Below are 26,436 nucleotides of genomic sequence, written 5' to 3'. Positions count from 1 at the left end.
AACTCCATAAAATCATCAACGTGTCCAGCAAAATAGCTGGGGTACGATTTGAGAATATGTCCTCAATGTATGAGACCCGGGTACTCAGGAAGGGGAAAGCTATTACTAGGGACAATACACACCCGTTACACAGCCAATACCATCTTTTACCATCAGGGCGACGGTACCTTCCCTGCAGGCTAGGGCCTCAAGATCGTTTGTTCCCATATGTATTAAGTATAGGACTTATGAACAAGCAGGCCCCATCTCAGTTCTGTGCATAAAGTGTGATGTGATGCCTCTTGGAACTATGACTGGTGGCCTTCTGTTGGCATTGTTTCTTTATTGTCTATGTACTGTGTGATCTGTTTGTTTCCATATGTTTTATGTATATCCTGATGACTGCTGTGCACAAAACAAATTTCCGAAAGGACAAATAAAGTATCTATCTATCTATCTACAGCGGAAGATTGGGAGTGATTTACGTACAGTGACATTCCACCAGTGATGTGGCACTGTGCTCTACTCTTCTTCCAGGTGTCCTTGGTGCTGTCAGCACTTCAGGCAGGGAACAAAGGCACCCAGGCCTGCATCACGGCTGCCAGCGCTGTCTCTGGCATCATCGCTGACCTGGACACCACCATCATGTTTGCCTCTGCCGGAACACTCAACGCAGAGAATGAGGAGTCCTTTGCCGATCACAGGTGCAATGAACCTTGCCACAACGACGAACATGTTTCTCAACATGGGGTCCCTATAGTGGCTCCAAGGAGTCCCCAGCTCCTATAGGAACCAAATAACAATATACCAAATAAGGCACATCGGTACCGCATTTTTTTGCGCCAGGTCCATATATATACGGACCCCGCCGCTAGGGGACGTTGTTTGCTACGGACCCCAACGTATACTCTGTGTATATAATGATTGAGCCCCACGGCAGCTTTTAACATTTGTTCGGTTGCTATGGCAATGGTCACCACCAGCTATGGGACGTTAAAACTTTTCTCAGTTTACCTCAATTCAAAGCAGGATTTTCAAACCTCCATAGGTCGGAATTTTGGAGAGCTGTCCTGGGTGTATCTTCTGCCATCCAAAGTTCGGATGTCATTTGTGACATGTAAACGTTTTTGACGACGAACAGTGTGCGCTTCCGGTAATGATAGCAAAGTGTGTGTGTTGAGTGTGTGTCATCTTGATCCATAATGTCAATAAAGTGCATGCATGCATGCGTGTGCAGGCAGGGATTTGGGCTTTTTTACGTGGATGCTAGTGGTGCCTAGCAACAAAGCAAAAAAAAAAGCTATATATTTTTTATTATTAATTAATCAAAATCTCGTCCTCTCTGCATGGCGTTGAAACCGTTAAATACCCTACCTTCTGCTTAGCAAAGCAATGCTGGCAGTGTGTGGAGTGTGACTTTGGAGCAGACTGTGACTGAACAACTTCCCCAATCCCTCAGGGAGAGCATCTTGAAGACAGCCAAGGCGCTGGTAGAAGATACCAAGCTGCTGGTGGCTGGAGCCGCATCCAGCCAGGACAGGCTGGCCCAGGCCGCCCAGTCTTCAGCCAAGACCATCACCCAGCTCACTGAGGTGGTCAAGCTGGGAGCGACAAGCATGGGCTCAGAGGACCCCGAGACACAGGTGAACACGCGATGGAATATCTGTGTGTGTGTGTGTGTGTGTGTGTGTGTGTGTGTGTGTGTGTGTGTGTGTGTGTGTGTGTGTGTGTGTGTGTGTGTGTGTGTGTGTGTGTGTGTGTGTGTGTGTGTGTGTGTGTGTGTGTGTGTGTGTGTGTGTGTGTGTGTGTGTGTGTGTGTGTGTGTGTGTGTGTGTGTGTGTGTGTGTGTGTGTGTGTGTGTGTGTGTGTGTGTGTGTGTGTGTGTGTGTGTGTGTGTGTGTGTGTTCTCAGGTCTGGATTTTGGCCAGGCAGAAAATTGATTTGGACAGTCCGCCTGTCCTCGCCTTATTGTAGATAAGCCACTGGGCTGACGGATCTGCAGGGACGAGTAGACAAACAGGAGCACGCACAAACAAATACAGACACATAGCAGACCCATATCCCTAACATGCTCTCTTGCTGCATCATTGAGCGTTGATGGTCCGACCAAGTGACCATATATTGGTGATAATTCCGGTTGATAACAATTTTCAGCCCATGGGCTGATACGACAATACTGTGGGCTGTATTTTACGTGTCTTAAGTACCAGGTCTTATTCCCTAACTTGAGTAAACTAAAGACCTGGAGGTGTGATCAATGCCATTTGGCTATTCTGAGTGGCCAAAGAGCATTGATCACGCCTCCAGGTCTTTAGTTTACTCAAGTTAGGGAATAAGACCTGGTACTTAAGACACGCAAAATACAGCCCTGTGTCGGCAATGTGTCAGACATAGCTGCTGCAGTTGCTCTTATCATTAGGATCAAAAAAGGCTATCGATTTGTGAGAAATAAATTGACCAGCATTATTGTGGGCTCGCTCTGGTGAGCACACACTAGTTCTCTACAGCCACAGTGGTGCAACCACTCCAAGGAACAGCAATGTCCGTGTTAGTTAACCTATGTGACTATGAGCACCAGTATGATTATGAGTACCAGTAGGGGCGCTGTTGTGCCATAAACGGAGAGAGAGAGATAGTGCTGCACTGTTGCCTGCTAATGAGAGAGAGAGAGAGAGAGAGGAGGAGGGGGGGGGGGGGGGGAGTTGCACCACTCAGTTCACACGGGTGTGATTTTTTTTTTTACATCTAACTACTTACTTTGTGCTAGAAATCTGGTTCAAACTTCAACATGTTCAGCTTTATGCAGTTATTTAGGCGTGTATTTTTCTTTTCACAAATGTAAACGTTTCTGCATGAGGAAGAGTCAGATCTTTCTAGGTTCACCCAGTTGAATGGTAATAACAACGCATTCAAACCTCGGCCGCTAAATACGGGTTTTGACCACATGTACGGTATATTAGTGCAGTACTGTACTGCTTGTTTTCAATATCATATGTCTGTCTAATGTCCATCATTTAGATTTCTTCGTCATTCAACCCTGCACCTGTGTGCACAGATGAAGCTTTTTATCCCTTTGTTACCCATATAAATTATTATCATCTGGAATTAGCCCTCTACAATGGGTGTCCTCTATCATTCCACAGACACCGGGGGTTAGATTCTCTTTGTAATTGCAGTCTGCTTCCTCTCTCTCCCCTGTGTGTAAGCCTCTATCTCTGCCCTCCTCTCAGACACAAGTATCATGGCTCTAGGTGGAAGTGATAAGCTCCACACTGTTAAATCCTGTCCCCGGGGTGCTGCTGATAAACCTATACTCTGGCTATTGTGGCCGTATTGATTCCAGCTCTATATATCCCCCAGGTGGTCCTGATAAACGCGGTGCGGGACGTGGCCAAGGCTCTGGCCGAGCTCATCGGCGCCACCAAGTGCGCGGCGGGCAAGCCGCCCGACGATCCGTCCATGTACCAGCTGAAGAGCGCTGCCAAGGTAAGGAACGAGACAAGTCTCAAATTGAAAGGATTGTAACATGCAGGTTTAGATACTGTATGTGTATTGTTGGGGGTTTATTTTCTCATTGAGGTACAGTATATGGGGGTATGTGTGGATGTGTGCCTTGGTACTTCTCTCTTTGTGTGACAGCTACATGTTTAGCATGGCATCGTTCATGCAATGTCGCACAAAGCACAAAGCGTGACATTGTCGAACACAACGATGTGACAGTGACAGTCCTTATCTGGGTGGTTTTAGCGTTCTCTCATTCTGTCAGCTCTGCACAGGAGCTGCACTAGTGTCTAAGAAGGATGAGTGTGTGCGCGACTGCGCGCGCGTGTGTGTGTGTGTGTGTGTGTGCGTGTGCGCGCGCGCACACCTTTCATATACTGTGTTGTGCATACACGTAAGACATGCATGCAGTATTGTACCAATGTACCTGCAGTGAGCACGTAGTGATTTGACTCTGCTTTGAATCTTTGGATTTGAGCTGACACTTTTAACTAAAGCTCAGCCAAACATTCCCTCTCTGTCCTTGTCCGTGGTCATGACAACCCCCTCCATGCATGGACGAATTGTCACATGAAACAGCTGCTTAGCGCTAAAAACAGACACAGCCAGAAGCCAGACTTTTTATGTTTTGATCTTTACTGGTCTTGATCAAGGCCGTTAATCTGTCTGCATCAGATGTACAGTATAGCTCACATCAACAACTTCTTACCAGATCTTTGTCTCTCCGTTACCCTTCTCGCACCCCCTCTGACAATTTTCATTTGCCCCCAGCTGTCTTTCTTGTACGTCTAACTGTATACCACAGGGCTTCTGACGGTGTCTCATATAAATGGAATTAGGCCCACCCATGAGCCTGGCTCATGTTGACAGATTGTTGCTTTTCCTCCAACATATGGTGACCTCCGAGTGGGACCCCCTCTCTCAAACACCGGGTGCTCAAATTCTCATCCCTCCGCCCCTTTGACACAATGTAGCCTTTACAAAATGCAGCACAGCACATCTGATTGTGATATCGTGATTGTCACAGTGGAGACAGTTCTCTCTCCAGTGTACCGCTTCTTCTATATTAGTAGCGATTCAACGCCAGCCTCTGGTGGTAACGTCGAAACACATCCTTCATCCCTCTGTTCGCCCCGGAGCGCTCGCTGATCTGGTTAATTTGATTGAACACAGCGACGCATTAAATAACTTCTGCCAACGTAGTCATTATTCATTGTAATGGAATCTGGACGCCGTTGTTTGGAGGGAGGGAAACAAGATTGCCATTAACTGTCTGAGGCGAAAGAGCTCCACCTTCTGGTACGATGGTGAGTGTCATTGGTGTTGTTCCCCTCCCTCTGTGTCTGACAGGTCATGGTCACCAATGTGACGTCTCTGCTGAAGACGGTGAAGGCGGTGGAGGACGAAGCCACTCGCGGGACGAGGGCGCTGGAGGCCACCATCGAGTGCATCAAACAGGAGCTGACGGTAAGTGTGGCCGACATCATCACTCATCCTCTGGGCTCTATACACACAGAATAACTCTGACCTACACTTCCGGGTTGCTTCCCTACTTCCTTCGCAGGTGTTACCGATGATACCAATTAAGGCTCTGTTCCATTTAGTTGTGCAGTGGTTGTCAAACAATTTAAATTCAAGGACTTGTACACTCTCAGAGTTACACATCCGTACGGGGCCATTTGGAACTCACTCAAGGACACTTTGAGCCCTGCTGTTAGTTTGACCAGAATGGAACAGAGCCAACATTAGTATCAGCGGTAACACCTGTGAAGGAAATAGGGCAGGGGCCCAAGTTCTTTCCAAAATGGCGTGTGTCCATAGAGCTCCCTGGGTGTCCGGGAAGGAGGTCAAACTGGCGCCGTCAATGCTAAACAGTGCTAGAGATGGTCCTTTTCTATACTGTTATCCTGCTGCTCTTATCAGGGATTGGGGAAAGGAGACCATTTTCTTTGTGATTTAATGCTATTCCTTATCAGCGGATTCTCCCCCCCCAGCACCACATCAGGCTTAATCCCAAGGGCTACAGCCAAAGCCAAATAAAACACAGCCCACTTAACTCGCAATTACACTGCCATCAATATCGGAGGGGTCTGTCCTCCTTGCTTGTTTACCCTTATTTCTGCTATTGCAGAAACATAGTCCATGTGGATCACCTCAGTTCTTCACTGAGAGAGCTATAATCTATAGCAGTGTTTCAGTCCATGTGGGTCACCTCAGTTCTGCACTGAGAGAGCTATAATCTATAGCAGTGTATCAGTCCAGCCTATACAAAGCACCTGTGTCTGGAGTGAAGTAGCTTTTTCTTTATATATATATAAATATATATTTTATATATATTTATTTATATATATATATATACTGTATACTGTATGTATATATATATATATATATATATATATATATATATATATATATATATTTACAGTATGGCTTTTTAGAGCATGGGTTTTCAACAGGTGGTCCGTGGACCACTGGTGGTCCGTTAAGGTGTTGCATGTGGTCCCTGACCATGCATTTAGTAATGTAGGAAAGTGAAGATTTGTATTTTAATGTATTGTATTGACCACAAGTTGAGAAACAATGCAGTAAATGACGTGTCGATGTTGTCAGTTACTGGGTCGGACGTGAAGAACTTGAACATAAAAAGGGAGTTAGAATCTCAAGGGAAACTGCACCGGTTTGCCTGGTTGAGTCACCATTATAAGGAAATGTGCCCATAATTAATCGCATGTGTCTGCTCGCTCATACATACAGTAAGTTACAATGAACAGCAACATGAGTTTAATATGGAAGGTTAATTTCCCCCCGACAACCACACCCATATCCCCCCTCCCAACACAAAGTGGTCCCCAGGTAGATTCTCAGTCAGGGTGGTGGTCCCTGGTTCATAATCAGTTGAAAAGCCCTGTTTTAGAGTGATAGGTATACAGGAAATGGGAAGAGAGATGGGGGGATGACACGCAGTAAAGGCTGTCGGGATCAGGAGTCGAACCAGGAGGCCTCTGGATTTTGAGCGACGCTACTGTTATTCACATTGGCTCTGGCTGATACTTTTTATTGGTTCAATACTTATAAAACCTGCAGACAGACAGAAAAAGAAATAAAGAAAAAACATAATAATAATAAATAGCAAAAATTGCAAATCTGAGCCTGTAGATCGCTAACCTGGCCCAGTCTGTTTGAATTCTGGTCTAGAGGGGCGGGTGTCGGTCAAAATCCTTAATGGTCTTATTAACCCAGGGGTCTGCAACAGGCGGCTCTAGAGCCGCATGCGGCTCTAGAGCACACCCCTAGTGGCTCCCTGTAGCATTAAAAGTAGCAATAAATTATTTTTCATTTATGGTTTCTGTAGGAGGCCAAACGTGACAAGCATTCTTAATATTTATTCTACACATTTTTACAAAATTGGAAAACTTAACTAAACTAAAATTTGCGTCATAGCATGCGACACACTCAGTGCCGTGCCAGCCAGGTGTCTATTATAAACAAACCGGTGGGTGTGTGAGGCTGCTGCCTGCTACGCTATGGCTTCTACAGGGAGAGAAATAAAGATAGCCGACGAAAAACAGAGGATTTAACAGTTCGTGGACAGAGGCTTTTGCCTTCACAGCCAATGCAGATTGACTGCCTGTATGTTTAATCTGTGCAGTGAGAAGCTATCAAACAACAAATAAAGTAACGTTGAAAGACATTTCCAGGGAAAGCATGCTAAATTCTGCTAGTTTCGTTGCAACCCGGGAGATAATAAAGCTTGGCAAGCTGCATTATAATGCGTAATTTTCTTTGCGGCTCCAGATAGATTTTGAATTTATTTTTGGTCGAAAATGGCTCTTTCAACATCTTGGGTTGCAGGCCCCTGTATTAACCTATCGGTTCACTGATCTGAGCACCTGACCCCCCCCGACCCCCCATCCCCCCACGGTAGAAAACAGCGGAGAACACTGACGTCAGCAAATTTGGTTAGTGAAATACTAGGAAGTGGGCCAGATCTTCCAATGGGTTTCCCCCATGGAGCCAGTGAGGCACTCCAACATTGAAGCGCTGGGCCCTAGTGGTAAGAGGAAGGACTGCAGGCGGACCCGTGGATTCATGACGAGGAAACCCTGTGCAGCTGGGCTGTAACATTGAGCGCTCGGTTGCACTTCCGCATTGGACCACCAAAATTTGGTCTCTATCCTTTTAATACTCTATGGTTTCCCCAGGCTTTCATTTTTGAGCCAAATGCGAACGAAAATAAAAGCCTGGATACCAAGGCTAGTTGACCGCCTATTTTCGTAGTAAGTAGCTTGTAGGTCTGCTATTTATGAAAAATCGTGAAAATATTTATTTCAGAAAATTGGATTTAGAAGAAATTTTTTAAATTTCGAGGTCAGGCCAAAATGGGTTAAGGTACTGCGTCCACTCGGTGTGTACCAAAGTACCAGCAGCAGCAGCAGTGTGAATGCCTCCTCCCGTCGCCAGGTGTTCCGGTCCAAGGACATCCCAGAGAAGTCCACCACGCCAGAGGAGTTCATCCGCATGACAAAGGGCATCACCACGGCGACGGCCAAGGCGGTGGCGGCGGGCAACTCGGCCCAGCAGGAGGACGTGATTGTCACGGCCAACCTGAGCCGCAAAGCCATCACGGATATGCTGACCACCTGCAAGGTGCTAAGCTACACACACACACACACACACACACACACACACACACACCTGCAAGGTGCTAAGCTACAAACACAAATGTAAGGTGCTAAGCTACAGCTGCCCACGGCCTAGCGAGAGGCACACACTCACGTGACATACACACACGTGCGAGCGCGCACACGTACACACACAGACAGACACACACACACACACACACACACACACACACACACACACACACACGGTTTTGCACCAGAAAACTCCAGCTTGCCAGGAAACATGTGAGCCCAGCCTGCCTGGGCGGAGATAGGGCAGCAGGGTATTGCTTACTTGGCCCACTCCCGCTGGTACTGTACTATCAAAAAACTTCTCAAAGTCAGGGTGTACTTCACCTCTTGGCACACTCCCTGCAAGGCAAAGTGAAAGAGGAGTTTCAAGGAACTTATTGAGATCAATCTATCGCAGTGTTTCCTTTCAATCTCAATGTCTCACCTTAACTCTATCTGTCCATTTGTATACTTGCTTTGTATACTGGCTTTAACTGGCTTTTAGCAGAGTCATTGCCATGAACGTCACCCTCTCTTCGAGTCGGGTTTGAGAACGGCACTTCCACATTCCAGTTTGTACTTTGTAGGCGGGATTATCGGAAAGTTGTAAAATGGTGTGATGTGACCTCAAAGTGTTGCAGCATAGTCAGATAGTGTCCCAGGCCGTCACTATTGAGAGTGAGAAGCATGTTGGTCACTGCACTATAAAAATGTGATTCTTGATTATTGACATGCCTGTGTTGTAGTCTTCTCCTCTCCGAATGTAGCGTACTGTACCTGAATGGTTGTTGTTTCTCTCCCAGCAAGCAGCATGCCACCCAGAGGTGAGTGAGGAGGTGAGGAGCAAGGCCCTCCAATATGGCTGTGAGTGCACCCAAGGATACATCGACCTGCTGGAGCAAGTACTGGAGGTCAGAAGGAAAAGCTTGTTCTGTGTGTGTGTGTGTGTGTGTGTGTGTGTGTGTGTGTGTGTGTGTTTATGTCTCTTATACAACTCTGACCATACATATACTTGACAATACTGCTCTGCTGACCATTTTCCAGATTGTAAGGATTTCTTTTCCCCGATCTCATCAGATTAAGCTATTTTTCCAAATCAGACGATAAAGATTATCTGCGTCTATATCTGATAATTCTGTCGGCATAATGGATATTTAACTAGACTAATCAATCCATGCTTTCAAACACATAAAAATGCAAAGATTTGACAAAAAATAATAACAAAATAACTTTCGTTATGTGAGATTAGTAGATTACCTATCTCATGCACGTTTCTGAAAATTCCCTTCATAGCACACACAGTACAGTATGGATGCGCACGGCGCATGTATGCATAAATGCATGCATGTGTGTGACTTTGGCTCTTGTGTTTTCAGGTGCTCCAAAAGCCCACCGCAGAGCAGAAGCAGCATCTGACTGGCCACTCAAAGCATGTAGCCGCGTGTGTGACAGAACTCATCCAGACAGCCGAGGCCATGAAGGGTGAGGCCACACACACTGCCAGTGACACCCCATACAAGCACGCATGCACGCACACACGCACGCGCACACACACACACACACACACACACACACACACACACACGCACGCGCACACACACACACACACACACACACACAATCCTGCAGCCCTCTGACAGTGACACCTCATACACACTTGGCCACCCATTTCAAAACTGGGAAAACAAGGGTAGAGGAATGCGTATGCTGCGTTCGGATTTTAGGCATTCCCTTGAAAATCAGCTCAGTAAAAAAAAAAAAAAAAAAACAGATGACATGAATTATAGAGATGTTAGAGATTATGTCTAGATGCCCTAGTCCTCTTGTGGTGGGAACATATTAATATTAATAATATTACCATCAGCCACCTAACCTGTCTGCACCTCTCCGTAATACTGTATATAAATTGTGAAAATTGCTTTGGAATGCTGAAATCGCACAGGAGAGTAATTGCAGAGAGAATTGAGCTCTGCAGAGTGGTTATGACACAAAGTTACTGGAGTGTTGCCACCAGATGCCATATCTCTGACAGGAGTAATAGATTGTGTTTGGGTGAGAATTAGATTTCAGCGTATAGCCCAAGACCCAACGGGGCTATCCACTTCACCTCTCTAATGTTTCCTTTGCTCTCTCTCTCACTCTCTCTCTCTCTCTCTCTCTCTCTCTCTCCTTTCCTTGTTTTTCCATGCCTCAGATGGAGGTAAGTGGAATATAGTGTGTTTTGTTCCCGCAGATCACCTTTCATGCACTCCGAGGGGGGAACGAGCACTAGAGGGAGGTGGAGGGGTGTAGTAGAGCAGATTTCCCCAGGGTTGAAGATAATCTACCAAAACATCATTCCATCTGCTTCCCCAAGCTGTTCCCAAACAACTCCATGTTATGGCCACTTTAAGACCTATAAAAAGACAATGATCCATCAAACGTGCATTTGTTCTCTTAGCCCATCTTATTTATCTTTAAGAGGCATTCATGTAGCCCGATTGCAACTTTGGAATACATCAAGCTGGTGAACTCTGTTGCAGTTCAGAGAGCTCGAGTTGCACCATCATTATGCATGTCTGGATTTCATTATTGAATAGCAAACAAAAACGTCAGACTGTCGTATATGTTTTGACATGTTTTGTGACATTGTTTTATAGCCGCCAATCTGTGTGTTTCGTAATGATGAAAAGACTTTAGACGTGGGTTAGATTTAGTGACCCATTGTGGTGCGCTCGTATAAAGTGTGTGATGATCTGTTCTTTTTGGTTTTGTTTTTTCAGGTTCAGAATGGGTGGACCCTGAGGACCCCACGGTCATCGCAGAGACTGAACTCCTGGGGGCCGCAGCCTCCATCGAAGCTGCAGCCAAGAAACTGGAGCAGCTGAAACCCAGGGCCAAACCAAAGGTATTAGTGCCCCCTCTCTGTACTCGCCATGCCCTGCTGCTGCTTTTCCCATTTGGTCCAAATTAATCAGCAGGAAGGGCAACATTGACCAGAGGAAGGAAGAGGTGACTGTGACTTTGAAGTGAAGTCATCTTTTTCCATCGACCCAGCAGATATCTTGATGTCTTTCAAATTAAAACAAAAAGGGGTTTTGTTATTTTGAATCAGTCCGAGAGCTTTGTGTAACTCCTGACGTCTGCGTCAGGAGTTAGTTCAACAAAGCTCTCTGAACATTCATATAGGGCGTAATCTACAGTAGTGCTCTTTGGGAGAGTATTTTGAGTTATGTTGCCAGGAGACACAATTACATCGCCTGGTCCTAAAGCTTGTGTTGGATCAGGTTCAAATGTATGATGAACTCTCCGTGGCCCTTATTGAAGGAGAGGTCATCTGTCTTATTGAACCTATTTCCTTTGTTTTTTTGCAGCATTCCTCTTTTCTAAGCTGAACCAAGATAGCCTGTTATTCCACAATCCCATAAGGTTCCGTTGCGCAAAAAATAAAAATAAAGAATTGGCAGAGAAGATTCAAACAAAACATCATTCATGATAGTTGCCGTGACTCGATGAGACAGAAGTTGCCTAGCTTTGTGAAAAGGCTCTGTATAATATGTGGTGAAGTTACTGGTGTGTAGACGATTGTCTTGTTTGTTTTACCTTTCTGACTGGATAGCTAACTCCCAATGTCTTTCCCTGTGCCTGGAGTGCTTTAACCCCTTGTCTATACCTCCTAGTGTACTGTACATACTACATGTGAGTTCACTTACACTCCTCTCTCTGTCTCTGTCTCTGTCTCTGTCTCTGTCTCTGTCTCTGTCTCTGTCTCTGTCTCTGTCTCTGTCTCTGTCTCTGTCTCTGTCTCTGTCTCTGTCTCTGTCTCTGTCTCTGTCTCTGTCTCTGTCTCTGTCTCTGTCTCTGTCTGTCTCTCTCTGTCTGTCTGTCTGTCTGTCTGTCTGTCTGTCTGTCTGTCTGTCTGTCTGTCTGTCTGTCTGTCTGTCTGTCTGTCTGTCTGTCTGTCTGAAAAACAGCAGTATCCAGGAGCCTCCAATTACTTTGTAGGAACGGTGTCAAAGTCATGCCATAATTCCATATTTATATACTGCACTTATGAGGTGCTTATTATTACTATTACTATGACTATTATTATTATTATTATAATAATAATTATTATTATTATTATTATTATTATTATTATTATTATTATTATTATTATTATTATTATTATTATATCAGGGAGGCTTACTAAGGCCGGCTAAAGACTTTCTGGATGTCTGTGTCTCCCTCTAGTGCTATGTCTGAATATTGCTTCCAGTTCTACTACAAGGCAATTAGTAAGTAAATAATGGCAATAAGTTTATTCATATAGCACATTCTGAACATTAAGTTACCAGTGCTTTAAGAAATAAATTAATAATTAGAAATAAACAAATAAATAAACGTAAGGTAAACATAAAGGTTAATGCACAATGCACACATAACGTAAAGATGGAAAGGTTTTAAAAATGTAATTCTGGTGGCCATTACAGCAAAGTCCTGATTACATTTAGTTGTTGTTTTGTTTTGCCTCAGAGTCGCAACATTTGTCTGAACAAAAAAACGGCACAGCAGGGGTTCAGCACACATATCTAACTAAAACTCCTTTTTGTTTCCCTTCTTCCTCCTTATAATTCCTCCATAACTCCTTCTCCATGCGTCGTCCTCTCCTTGCTGTCTGTCCTCAACATAGAGAGAGTGTCTCTCTCTCTCACCTGTTCTGCAGCCCCAGCATGTTGTACCCCCCCTCCCCCCGCCCCTGCTCAATTCTCTGACCGTTGTAGCCCTGGAAGCCGTCTCTGCAGGGCTCTGTCTGATATGTTTGATATATTAGGTTGTTATTCAGTCCAACTATATATCAAACATATTCCTACAGTGTCCCGCCCTGTCTCCAGCCACGTGTGTGCCTTAAATGTTAATGGAGATCGGTGGTCAATGATCTGTCGTTGACTGAGGCAGAGATGGCCATTTTATAAAATATCCCTTGAGCTGATGTTGTTGTTGCTGTTGTTGTTGTTGATCTTCATAGGGCTTCTGTATGACAGTGTGGCGATGCTCTAGTCAGTTATACATTCGCATTGTTTTGTGCATTTAGCCAGAAACCTAAACTGATGCGTGGTTGTGCTTTCAGCAGGCAGACGAGACACTGGATTTCGAGGAGCAGATCCTAGAAGCAGCCAAGTCCATTGCTGCTGCGACCAGTGCTTTGGTGAAGTCTGCATCAGCCGCTCAGAGAGAGCTGGTGGCACAAGGCAAGGTCAGTGAACACCCACTCAGATGCACGCATCCCACAAACATGAGAGTAGCGAGCTAAGAAACCATGTTTTCTCAACCTCTGCCCTCCAGGTTGGAGCCAACCTCGCTAATGCAGTGGATGACGGCCAGTGGTCGCATGGCCTCATATCAGCTGTGAGTTATTCTGAGTAACAGATACTGTAGGTCTAAAGTATATGTTGAGTTGAGCCTGTACTCAAGTTTTCTTTTACCCGACTCTTCCCTTCAGGCGCGTATGGTTGCAGCAGCCACCAGTAACTTGTGCGAGGCAGCCAACGCATCGGTTCAAGGCCATGCTAGCGAGGAGAAGCTAATCTCCTCGGCTAAGCAGGTAGCAGCATCCACAGCTCAGCTCCTTGTGGCCTGTAAGGTGAAGGCTGACCAGGATTCTGAGGCTATGCGGAGGCTGCAGGTAACCACATCGCATCATGGCACTGCTGTTTCATTGATTTAATCACTTACTGACTTACTTACTGTAAACTTTATTTTTCCCCCAGGCTCCCGTTAGCCGATCTGCAAGCTTGCAAAGCGATGCGTTGTGACCTTACAGATTGATTACTTTCGCGAAATGTTCACCCACAGAATAGGGATGCTAGTATTCATATTGTTAACTGTATACAAATGCAAAACAGAGCTAACTTTGACTCTCCTCTTCCTCCTACAGGCAGCTGGCAACGCAGTGAAGCGGGCGTCAGACAACCTGGTGAAGGCAGCGCAGAAAGCAGCATTTGACAAGGCAGATGATGACAGTGTGGTGGTCAAGACCAAATTTGTTGGTGGCATAGCTCAGGTAAGGCAATGGCGTCAAATCAGAAATCTTGCAACTCGAGCATGTCGGAGGGGTATAGTGTTAAGTTCCCACTGGAACACAGCTGTTGTTGTATGATAATGGGGAAGGGTTTAGGGGAGGGATGATTTTATGATATCACTAAAGTGGTGTATTTCGATTGGGCCTTTTGACTCCAACGGTTTTCAGCTTTCAGGAAGAAACCAAAAATACACAGGGAATATTATAACCACACCTGGGGGTCTATTAGACTAGACTAGTCTTCTCTGCTACCGTGGAGTCCGTCCTCCTCTATGCTGGACACTTACACAAGCCCTACAGAAATCCCTGGACGGGTGCTACACCAGAATGTTACGTGTGGTACTTCACACCAACAGGGACGAGCACATCACCAACAAGCGTCTGTACGGGGCATTACCAAGTGTAACAGAGAAGATAGCAGTAAGGAGGATGAGACTAGCTGGCCACTGCCACCGACACCAAGAACTCCCGGCCAAAAAGCTTGTACTGTGGGAACCAACACACGGGCATCGATTGAGAGGACGTCTCACACCTACCTACGTGGACATACTAAAGAAAGATACTGGTGCGGAAAGCACAAAGGAGCTGGCCAGATGCATGGAGAACCGAGATGACTGGAGACGACGATGGAGGGCTCGTCTGAGGACGACGTAGAGAGAGAGTAATGTTAACTCCATAGACAAACAGAAAAAGTACAAAAATCACGGCACTCCATCTTTAACAGAAGGAGTAGGACGGTGGGGGCTTCAACTGAGCCAGTTGTGTACAATGCAGCGGTAACGCAAACATGTGCAGCGGGGATTTAAATGACATAGAGGCGAAATTGGAAGAAAGAAGTTGTTACGGAAAAAAGAAAATAAATCTTTGCGTTTTGGCCTTTTTTTTGTTCTCACTCCCAGGGTGCCTCTAACTCTTATGTTCAACTCTTGAGTCTTGACATTACTGCTAGATTAAAGTCTTGGTCATTGCATCTGTACTGAAACTGATTGTGAAACGGCGGTGAGCCGCTGTGGACAAACAGCCCATCAGCTGTATTTCTGGGCTGTGGTTTACCAGGCATCCACACAGCTGCATGCACACATCCACTCTCTTGAAGGGTTTTCACATTCCTCCTTTAGACCAAACGACTTATCCACTTCCTTTTCATCCGTGGCCAAACGGAATGTAATTGAAGAGTTGATGGCTACTCATTCAGGAAGCCTGGGGCCCCCTCCGCACCAAGCTTTAGTTTTCATCTGGAGTGGTTGAACCTGTGTGTGTGTGTGTGTGTGTGTGTGTGTGTGTGTGTGTGTGTGTGTGTGTGTGTGTGTGTGTGTGTGTGTGTGTGTGTGTGTGTGTGTGTGTGTGTGTGTGTGTGTGTGTGTGTGTGTGTGTGTGTGTGTGTGTGTGTGTGTGTGTGTGTGTGTGTGTGTGTGTGTGTGCGCGCACACACACACACACACACACACACACACAGATTTTATTCGCACCCCTCCAGGGACATCTGTCGCAAAGCTAGTTTTCCTAAGGCACTCATATAGCCCACCCTCCCAAATCAAGAAAAAATAAATACATACTCACTCCATACTTACATTACTGAAATTCCATTTGTTGCCACAGACAAACTGTGCTGATTATAGGTTTTCAATAACCCGCTTTAAAGGAACCCATGACTTGGACAGGCTGTGAGAATAGAAGGAACAAGCCAAATCCCCATGCAGTGTTCTGATGAAAAGTGATTGTTTACATTTTGTATCCAGATGTTGCCAAGCTATGGGGAAATCAGTCCTTATGAGCATTTTTGTGTTAACAAGATTTCATTACACTACAGCAGGGCTATTCAACAAAAAAAAGGGGGGGGGGGGGGTTAATTCGTTTTTTTAGAGAGAGCTAATAAAAGTTACAGGTATGGTGTGTGTGATATGAAGTGTGAGATTATCAGTAATCCTTAATCATATTCTATCATATTCAAGGGTGTGTGTGTGTGTGTGTGTGTGTGTGTGTGTGTGTGTGTGTGTGTGTGTGTGTGTGTGTGTGTGTGTGTGTGTGTGTGTGTGTGTGTGTGTGTGTGTGTGTGTGTGTGTGTGTGTGTGTGTGTGTGTGTGTGTGCGTGTGTGCGTGCGTGTGTGTGTTTTCAGCTGGTGTTCATTGACGCTCGTCAGTTAATGTCAAAGCAATTATGTTTATGCACTGTCAAATAGGTCTACTCTACATCTATTTAAAGGTAGCATATACTTGTATAGACATACAGGTATATCACCCTGTGCTCATACTGTGCACAAATTTGTGCGGCCCCCCACACACAATCATTCTCTTTTCATTGTCTTTTCCAATGACCTAAACACCTTTTTCGCCAGATTTGAATCATTGGACAATTCCTCAAAGTGCACTGAAATACTGAAGGCTGTAACACCTGCCCCCTCAGACAGAATTACCATCTCTGAAGAGGATGTAAGGAAAGTGTTTCAGTGTACTAACACAAGGAAAGCTAATGGGCCAGATGAATGCAGTGCTTTTCTCCTCAAACACTTTGCATCTGAGCTGGCTCCAGTGTGGCAACCAATATTCCAAACCTCTGTAGACACACACACAATTCCCCTGTCTTGGAAAACCTCACACATAAAACCACTACCCAAAATCCAATGTCCAAAAGAACATAAGGATTACAGACCCATAGCTCTCACTTCAGTGATTATGAAATCACTTGAAAGAATACTGTTACAACATCTTGTCAGTATAACCAAAGACAAATTCGACCCCAGTCAGTTTGCCTACAAAAAGGGTTGCGGTACAGAGGATGCGGTTGTCACACTGGTCCACTTAATTACAAAACATCTAGATAAGTCAAATAAGAATCATGCGAGAGTGCTATTCTTAGACTTTTCTTCAGCTTTCAACACAATACAGTCTGATATACTAGTGTCAAAAATGGTACAGTTGGAACTGAATCCATACTTAATTCACTGGTATGCTTCTTTTCTTACTAACAGAGTACAGAGGGTGAAAGTGAACACAGCCCTCTCATCAGCATTAACTACTAATGTTGGTGCTCCCCAGGGTTGTGTGAGCTCAGCTGTACTCTTCACCCTTTATACTGACAGCTGTCGTATTGAGGAATGCCTGTCTGAATGTCGCACTGACACACCAGACCAATACATTCTAAAATACTCAGATGATACAGTTTTGATTTCTCTCCTAGATAATTCCAGTGATCCTGGACTGCACCAACACAGAGTAAATAAGGTGGTTGAATGGAGTGATAACAACGCTCTCATCATTAACACAAAAAAGACAGAAGAGATTGTTTTTGGTACACCACCAGAGATACACAGATCCCCCATTACTATTCATGGTGAACCGATCAACCAGGTATGTTCGTACAAATACCTAGGAGTAGTAATAGACCATCTTTTGTCATGGAAAGATCAGATTGATTCAGTGTGTAAGAAAACAAAGCAAAGAATCTACTTCCTTCGCCGTCTAAGATCCTTCGGTGCTAGTAGACGGATTCTTCTTTTGTTTTTCACTTCTGTTATTATGAGTGTTCTTCAGTACTGTAGTACCACCTGGTATGGATGTTTGTCTGCAGCCCTAAAGTCACAACTGCTGCAACAACTGAACATTTGTTCAAAGATTGTTGGACAACAACTTCAGAAACTCTATACATCCACATATGATAACAGCATCCTAAGGTTAGCAAGGAATATCACCTCTAATACTAAGCATGTGTTGTATGGAGAATATAGGTTGCTACCTTCAGGAAGGAGATATGGTGTACCAGCATACAATAAGGTCAGACTAAAGAGGTCCTTTGTCTACCAATCGACCTTGAGGCTTAATCAGGAGATGTAGTAGCCACAGGATAATCTAAGCGGTGGATATTGCTCATGTCTTTATGTATGTAAATTGTCTTGTTATTTGTGTTTTGTTATGTGTTTCTGCATACTTGGCTGCTGTGTCGCAAGACAAATTTCAGTGTGAACTGACAATAAAGTACTATATCATATCATATATCATTCTACAGTTGTGGCCCCCGGCCTAATCTAGTTGAATTCCCCTGCACTACAGTATACATACAGTATGCTCTCTCTCTCTCTCTCTTCAGTGTATAGCCCAAGACCCAACAGGGCTATCCACTTTACCTCTCTAATGTTTCTCTCTCTATTTATTTAATTAAAAAATATATTTTATTTCTTTGAATTAATTAATTCTATTAGTGTTAGTCCTATCTGATCGCATTGAGTGACGTTAAACTCACTTTGCCGGCCGATTCGACTGGCACTCACTTTATGCAGGAGGTTGCAGGAGGTTCTTTGACAAAGTATCCCTCTTCCTCTCTTCCTCCTCCTGCAGATCATCGCTGCCCAGGAGGAGATGCTGAGGAAGGAGAGAGAGCTAGACGAGGCCAGGAAGAAGCTGGCTCAGATCAGACAGCAGCAGTACAAGTTCCTGCCCACCGAGCTGAGGGAAGACCAGGGCTGATGATTGGCTGAGCCAGCCGGCGACACACTGATTGGACCGCTTCTTGTTACGGAGAGCGACACGGCCAATGCACAATTGGCTGCTTTTTTTTGTTTGTTCCCCCTCGTGTATGACTATGATGACTATACTCGCCACTTGATACAGGTCTGTTCAGCAAGAGGAACACGTGCCTGTGCTCTCCTGTGTGTGTGTGTGTGCGTGTGCGTGTGCGTGTGCGTGTGCGTGTGTGTGTGCGTGCGCGTGTGCGTGCGAGTTTGCATGTGCACTGTGTGCCGTGTGATAAGGAGAGGGTATAGCTGTCTATAAGCAGAGGTAAGGACTATATCTTAATGATCGTGATAGGTTATATATATGATATTAGGCTTTGTGAGTGTTACTCTACATAACAATCATGGATCGAAAGTGTTCCAAATACTTGTTGAATGTGACGGGTGTCGAGCAAATAGAAATGAGATGAGAAAGAACTGACCCCCAAGGTCTGTTCCACATCCAACACCCACCCATCGTAGCCAATCAAATGGCAAAATGGCAGGACCTCTCTGCAGGACCGTCTTGCATGCACCATAATGGCTACCGTTTAAATACATATCAATGAAGCTACTAACCAATAGCTATTGCATTTTACTAATGTGAACATGAACTCGGGGGTCTGCTGTTGAACTGGCAAACTTTTTAGTGTGTGATTTGATGGAAATATATTATTGGGAGGCGGAGACTTCAGCTTAAGACCAAATCTTACGGAAGCCGATGATGAAGCTGTAGTAGTCAATAATCCATGATGTAATACCCCATTATGTGAATACAGTGATAACAGTCTGATGTCTAAAGAAACTGTCTGCTTTGAACCCAAGAAAGGTGAAACGTGGATTGTTCTATGAACTAAGGTATATCTTTAAATCTTTCTTCTCCTCGAGAACACTGCCTTGTTAACCTCTCCTCCTGCCACCACCACCCCTCCTCCTCCTTTCATGCACACTCCAAGCTGCGTGGGGAAACCTGTGTTTACATTGTTTGTTATGTTTGTTCTTTCTTGTCTGTGGTGTTTTAATTCCTGTCCTGCTGACGGTAGCCAGGATTTGTTAAGGAGCCCCCCACTATTTCATTACTCACCACCACCGGTCGCTGTTGGCTCATCGTGGTACATTTTCACTTGAGACACCTATCTATAGCAATATGTCAACGCTAAATACTCGTAAGGCAATCGATGAGAGTCTGTGCCGTATTTTAGTGAAAGATTGTGTGCTGCCGCTGCTGTCATGTTTAGCTCTGGGCTAATAAACGAGAGGAAGGCTGCAGTATGCACTGTGGAATGCACTGAGACCCCCCCCCCCCTTTATGCACTGAGGAACGCAATGAATGGCTTCCCATAACGGCAATGTAGGACACTCTCATGACAGAGATTTTTTTTGGTTGAGAATCTATTTAAGAAAACAATTATTCAATGGTTATTCTGTTTGTGCAGTACGTTATTTTTTTATCTGGTGGTAAGGCAGTGTGCACACGGGACCCATATGGGTAGTTGTTCATTTAAATCCCAGGTTTAAATGAACATGCCGTGTTTTTACCGTGTTGTAGGTCTCTTCTGTCCTTTTCTTGTCAGTGTCTGGTCTGCATTGTGTACTAGTGCCTTACTGTGAGTCTGCTATGTGAGCGGTGGACTGGACGAGCCTTTGTCCTTCCTGAATCAGAACGTTATGCCTGACCACAGTGAAATCCTCAATGTTTATATAAATTTGGGAGTGTACAAATGCAACAACACAATGTTACATTTCTACACTCCTAGAGTTAATAAAAAGCAAGGTTTTTGCACACCTACAGGTGTGTAGGAGAAGGACACTCAGGTGCCCGACGTAATGAAAAAGGAAAAAACTCACACAGTGTCTTCAAATGCAGTTGAAAGGTTTATTAAGGGAACAGCAAAGTTTCGGTGTATTCAACTTTCACCATGCTATCTCTCTAATAAACCTTTCAACTGCATTTGAAGACAGTGTCCAGGAGTTTTTTCCTTTTTCTCTACACTCCTAGAGTTAAATGAACACTCAGGATTTTACAGTCTTTGGCTATTAATTGGTCACCTACTGTAGTCCTATGCCATCTGCCCCCCCCCATCCCCCCACCCCACCCCACCCCACCCCATGTTACCTACAGTACTTATAGGGGCAAATAAGGGCATACCCAGATACCTTAGGACTTGTCGACAATTTTGGAGGGGACTAACACTACACTGCATTCCATGAGCATGTGGCAAGATGTGATTAAAATATAAACATCAGATATGGCTCTGCCTTGACATTCATTACAGTACCAAGTCCCTCACAGTAAATGTTTGATTAAATAAGTTCCTTGCTTCATTGTTTAACCACTATGTTTTTTTTTTCTTTTTATCAATAAATGTTATCCTGAGGTATATTGTCTACTCTAAGCAATTGGTCTTAAGTATTAACTGGAATAGGAAAAGTTACTATCTATGTTATGAGTAAGTGTTGTGCTTTCTTTAACAGACTGCATTTGTTTTTATGACTTCATGCTGTATGTATAATATTTATCTGGTCATAAAAGTATTTTTGTTTTTGTATCCACCAAAAAAAGAAAAGGAAAAAAAACTTGAAACAACCATGTTGAGTTATGATTGTTTTGTGCTTCTTGTGGTCTATTATCTCACATCACTTGTTAATCTGTCATTGCAAATTCTTTCCAGTAGATGACAGTATTCTCCTGCATAGGTGAGAGTGATGGGGTAAGGCCAATAATGGTCATAGCATAACTTTTTCCCCTTTTTACCATCCATAGAACGGGCTTCTCTGACTTTGCACTGATTCTCATTGGTAGAAATTGTGATTTCAGCTGCATATTACAGTACATATCTGGATAGAGGAAGGTGAGAAATAAAGGCTCTGTTGTGCACAGAGGCTTTTAAGTATAGAAATTGGACTTGTATTTACCCTGTTCTCCTGAGGTGACAGCTATTCCATTCTGTACCTGTCCCTCTCTGTCTCTTATCAGTGTCTAGAGCGTATAAAGTGTAGCTATAGCCTGATTTGTAGTTCGTCCTCGTGACCTTGTAGATATGTTACTGTCTGTGCGTGACAGCCATACGACGGAGCATATGGTTGGATGGAGGTGCCTTGCACAATACACAGAACCTTACTAATGAAGACCATATTTGGTTGTTACACTGTGTGGGTCTCATGCAAGGCCCGGCCACACAGTGGAGAGGGGAAACTCAAGCCATGTGTGTAACAGGGAGGGAGTGGAGTGCCGCTCGGCCACCACATCTCTCCCTGTCTCTCTCTCTCTGTGTATTTCTGTTCTGCATCTATCTTTTTTCCTTTCTTGCCCTCTCTTTCTGTCTCTGCTCCACGCATACCATTTCATAGGATGATGAACAGGAGGGTGTTTGTCTGGTTAACTCAAGCTCTCGCTATGAGCTTTCAACAGCCTCCCTATATGAGTAATGTTTAACGGAGGCCACGATGTAGCCCAGACTGTCCACTTATTGCCATGAATTCCATGATTGCAGACTGATTTGCAAACCACTGTATTGCAATCAAGTTTCAACATAGGCCACACTTTTATAGTCCTGCCCAGCAAAATGTGCACTTGGCACAGAAACGTGAATACCCCAATGGCCACACTATGATTGTTCTAATAGCACTTGGTTTTCTGATTTTCACGTCCTCTAACTTATCTTTTATATACAATATATATATACACACACATATACATATTGTGTGTGTGTGTGTGTGTGTGTGTGTGTGTGTGTGTGTGTGTGTGTGTGTGTGTGTGTGTGTGTGTGTGTGTGTGTGTGTGTGCGTGCGTGCGTGCGTGCGTGCGCGTGCGTGCGTGCGTGTGTGCGTGCGCGCGCCAGATTAACCATAGGCCGCTAGTTGCAGCTGCACTGGGGCACTTGGCAAGGAGGGGCACCTTGGCAAAAAGAAAAACGTTTTTTGAAGGGCGCTAGCCCCTCCTATATACAGCTTTTGTCCCCACACGTCTCAAGATTTGCCATTGACAATGAAAGGGGAATTCAGGTCAAATGTCCGCTAAATGCAGCTCGTCCCCACATGTCTCATATTTTAGTAACAACAGTAGCCTACTGCACTTTTGTTTATGGATTTTGAAATAAAAGTCCAATCATATTCTGTTTGCCTTCATGTAATTTATTGTACTGGGTTCGATCCTGGTTCAGGATAACTAATGTTACACATTTGGCTAGGCCTGGTCCATAGCCCTAATGCTTTGATTCTGCCCTGCATTAATGCAGGGCAGAATCAAAGCATTAGGGTTACTAGAATGGTCTATACAGTGGTGCCCATTGGGCACTGGCCTACTTGGAACAATGCAAGTTGGAAATGCATGCCCCACCTAGATATTATGCGTTGATACGGTGCCTGTTGGGCACTGGCCTACTTGGAACGATGCAAGTTGGAAATGAATGCCCCACCCAGATATTATGTCTGTCTCCCTTTTATGTCCATATATGGAGTTCTGTGTCCGGATTGCCTAAATATGGAGTGTTGTGAGGTCAGAACAGGCCAGCTCCATATATGGACGATGCTGGGCAGGGGCCGGATCCAGAGCCCAGGCAGAGAGGCCTTTTGGGGGCGGTTCTGGACAACCGTGGGTCCGACTGACTCGACACCGGGCACTGCACCCCCTGCTGTGGTGTGGAACGCGTGTGTCGAATTTGAAGTCGGTGGGGCTAACGGTTCTCAAGTTGTGTGGATTACACACACAGACAGAGACTTGGTGCATTTATAGATTATATAGATTATAGATAGATAGATAGATAGATAGATAGATAGATAGATAGATAGATAGATAGGATGGATGGATGGACCAGAGCTAACATTAGGCCTATTTCTATATTTATCTGTCTAGCCTTGAAGAAGCTTTAATATGAATATTTTACAATTGATACACAGGTCACTGGTTCAGGTTCAGGTTCAGGTTTATTTGTCATGTGTATAGATACAGAGTATAAATACAATGAAAATTATTTTGCTCACTGGAATTCACTGAATCTATCTAATCTTAGACTTTGACTGATGATAGGTTGATAGATTCATCAATAGAGGCATAGATTTATCTATCTAGCTATGGAGAACATTAATCAAGAATCTTCTCGAGGACTCCTGATATGAGTCCTGATAAAGATTCTCCAATGCATAGATGAATGGAGGCCTCACTGGAAGCTCATCTGTTGACATTCAAGAGAGTTCCTGCTCATTCGCCCCTATACTCCTATCCAGCTCATTCATGTACAGTATGGAGACCAGATGCACCTTGTCGGCACACTGGGTTTGATGTCTGATCTCTTTACACCACGGCGTATGCCATTAATAACGGCATGGCCACCGATAGGATTTGTGTGGGTTTCCAAAAGGCCCATGGGACATGCATTGATCCTGGTAGCACCTACACCAAGGAACTCTGACCTGTGCCAAATGTGTTGTTTTAGCTGTGTGGAGGGTTGTTACTTCATTGCAGGTGGTATGGACTGTGCTTTGCCTAATCCTCACAGCCTGGCAGACATTTATTCCAGGCCTTGTTCCACTCTTTAAATTCACAATGATTAACCATGCCAGGAGGGTTGGGGTAAAACTAGCTGCTGACAATAGGCCACATCATCCCACCTTTACTTTTCTGGGCAAATTTATCATTGTGCAAGCTACAACAGAGCTGGGATATAGAGTATACTCTATATATGGCTCTTAAATCTATACTTACTATATTTTCTATACTTCTAACGGGGTCAATTGCACTTTCATTATTTTGGTAATAATCTCTGTATACCAGTAAGACGCCCTGAGGGCGAGAAGCGGCAGCGTGCACGCATCCTCCTGGGTGATGATGACAGACTGCTGGGCGAACGCTGGCACTTTGGCATGAGGGGTCAGATCAACAGAATGGAATGAATTCTGTACTGGCCATATATGGAGCGTGTTTTGAGTGTACAGGGTTTGATGAGGTCAGATCAACATGTAGAATCTCAGAACAGGAAGGACGGGTGGGGTAGGATCAACATATGGAATGTCAGAACAGGCCAGCTCCATATATGGAGATCTAAGGGTTTGAGGGAGTTGCAGGTTTTCATAGTAATTGCGACCTAGTAATCAGCTTTTCTGTTGGTCTTTTGGGTTTCCTTATCTATAGAGTTGTATCACTAGAGTCTAGACTAAACAGTCACAAGTCGTTTATAAGATATGACGGCACAGTCTGGATTTTCAGCATGTCAGAAACCCATCATGTGTGAATGGCCTCTGTCTGCTTTGCTGAGGTTTTTGTTTATTTATGTTTATTTAATTTTTTCTTCAATGGCATTGTTTTTTCTCATCTACTGTACCAAACAGAAGTTACCGCCCACAGTGAAAAGGATCTGTTACTTCTCCTCCAGAACGTGGAGAAAAGGGAAGCAGCGATTAGTGGAGAAAATAAATTGCATGTCAGTAAAAAGGAATCTGATTTGGTTTTGGGTCACATTTTTTCTACAGGCTGTTTTGGAGCTCTGATAGTGTTAGACTAAGAGAGAGAGAAGGCACAGTAGGCGGAAGCCATTGCCTGTACACAGTGTTCAGGTCCATTTGGTTCCATTTGTACACTCTTAAGAGTTAAATTAACACTTAGGATTCTACTGTGTAGTTGGTGTTTAGCTTTCATACTTTGCGGTAAGATGGCCCACATAGTGCAGACCCCAGGGCGGAGAGCTGGTTTATTTGAATTGAATACCCTAACTCAAGTTGCACGTTCATATGTTATTTTGAAGGTTAGGAAGAAGAAATTATCCAAACCTCACAGCCATTTTTGTCCTTGTCTTAGGTATTTTGACAGCTGGTTTGCCAATGCCCCCACCCCCCAAACACACTCTCTCACACACACACACACACACACACACACACACACACACACACACACACACACACACACAAACCCATGGCCTAGTACCTCTGCATTATGTTACATGTTTTATCATAGCCTATATAGGCTATATCCATACATCTGTCATGAAGCCCTTCATGGTGGTCAATTATGTAGAGACCACCACCAGACCAGAATATCACAAATTCCATTTCTGCAGCAACCAAAGGTATCTTTCCTTGTCAAACCTCCTCATACTTTAACATTTCGCCAACCTTTTACTGTAAGATAGTATATCAACGGCAAGATTACATGGAGCGAGTGAGGAAAATGTTAACTAAATCATATCCTTAATTTATTCATAATGCCATACTACATAATTGTATTGTTGTGATGAATAAAAACAATCTCTACCTGCTCAAGGGATCCCTAAGCTACTACTACACAGTCAATTCCTCAGGGTTCATTTATTGATGTGTTACTCAGAGAATGTACACATGTAAGGTTATGTGTACACTGAGTTTAAAGGACAACTTTAGGTTTTTTTCAACCACGGTTCATGTTTTAGGTTGTTATTAGAGAAAGTAAGTCATTTGCTGCTTTATTTCGTTTTAGCAATTTTAGCTATTATTTACGGGGGGGGGGGGGGGGGGCATTCGAACATGGGGCTAAATCTGCAAAATGTTATAGCGATTAATTCTTTATTCTTTTTACTATTTACTATAGTCCTACTAGACCCCAGAAAATTGCTTATGGTCACAAAAGATCACAGTATCTATTGAATGTGAAGGGGGAGGTACAGTAGCAAACTGACATATTGACTTACATACTGACATAATTAACACAGTAGGTAATTAACACAGTGCAGTAGTCAATTAGGATTGTACTGTACCAAAACCAGATCATTGTGTTATAGAGTGCCCC

At 44.3% G+C, this 26,436-nt stretch overlaps 1 protein-coding gene across 2 annotated transcripts in view; it reads left to right on the top strand.

The window, feature by feature from the left end:
• tln2b (talin 2b) overlaps positions 1 to 21,270 on the top strand; it is a 132,332-nt gene extending 111,062 nt beyond the window's left edge. Inside the window, exons 45-57 of one of the 2 annotated variants that reach the window (XM_083763645.1) lie at positions 517 to 683; positions 1,439 to 1,622; positions 3,340 to 3,465; positions 4,831 to 4,947; positions 7,942 to 8,127; positions 8,957 to 9,064; positions 9,530 to 9,635; positions 10,916 to 11,040; positions 13,243 to 13,368; positions 13,458 to 13,520; positions 13,615 to 13,797; positions 14,050 to 14,175; positions 18,526 to 21,270. In XM_083763645.1, the coding sequence (XP_083619771.1) occupies positions 517 to 683; positions 1,439 to 1,622; positions 3,340 to 3,465; positions 4,831 to 4,947; positions 7,942 to 8,127; positions 8,957 to 9,064; positions 9,530 to 9,635; positions 10,916 to 11,040; positions 13,243 to 13,368; positions 13,458 to 13,520; positions 13,615 to 13,797; positions 14,050 to 14,175; positions 18,526 to 18,654 (1,746 nt within the window). In that variant the 3' untranslated portion in view covers positions 18,655 to 21,270. Of the gene's footprint in view, positions 1 to 516; positions 684 to 1,438; positions 1,623 to 3,339; positions 3,466 to 4,830; positions 4,948 to 7,941; positions 8,128 to 8,956; positions 9,065 to 9,529; positions 9,636 to 10,915; positions 11,041 to 12,365; positions 12,385 to 13,242; positions 13,369 to 13,457; positions 13,521 to 13,614; positions 13,798 to 14,049; positions 14,176 to 18,525 lie in introns of those variants that run through there. The other variant, XM_083763646.1, reaches the window with a different exon arrangement.
• The last annotated feature ends 5,166 nt before the right edge of the window (positions 21,271 to 26,436 follow it).

This window comes from Protomyctophum parallelum, assembly GCF_964188405.1.
Source record: "Protomyctophum parallelum genome assembly, chromosome: 4".
NCBI lineage: Eukaryota > Metazoa > Chordata > Actinopteri > Myctophiformes > Myctophidae > Protomyctophum > Protomyctophum parallelum.
Note: the sequence above shows the minus strand (reverse complement) of the source record. Positions and strands in the feature narration are given on the sequence as shown.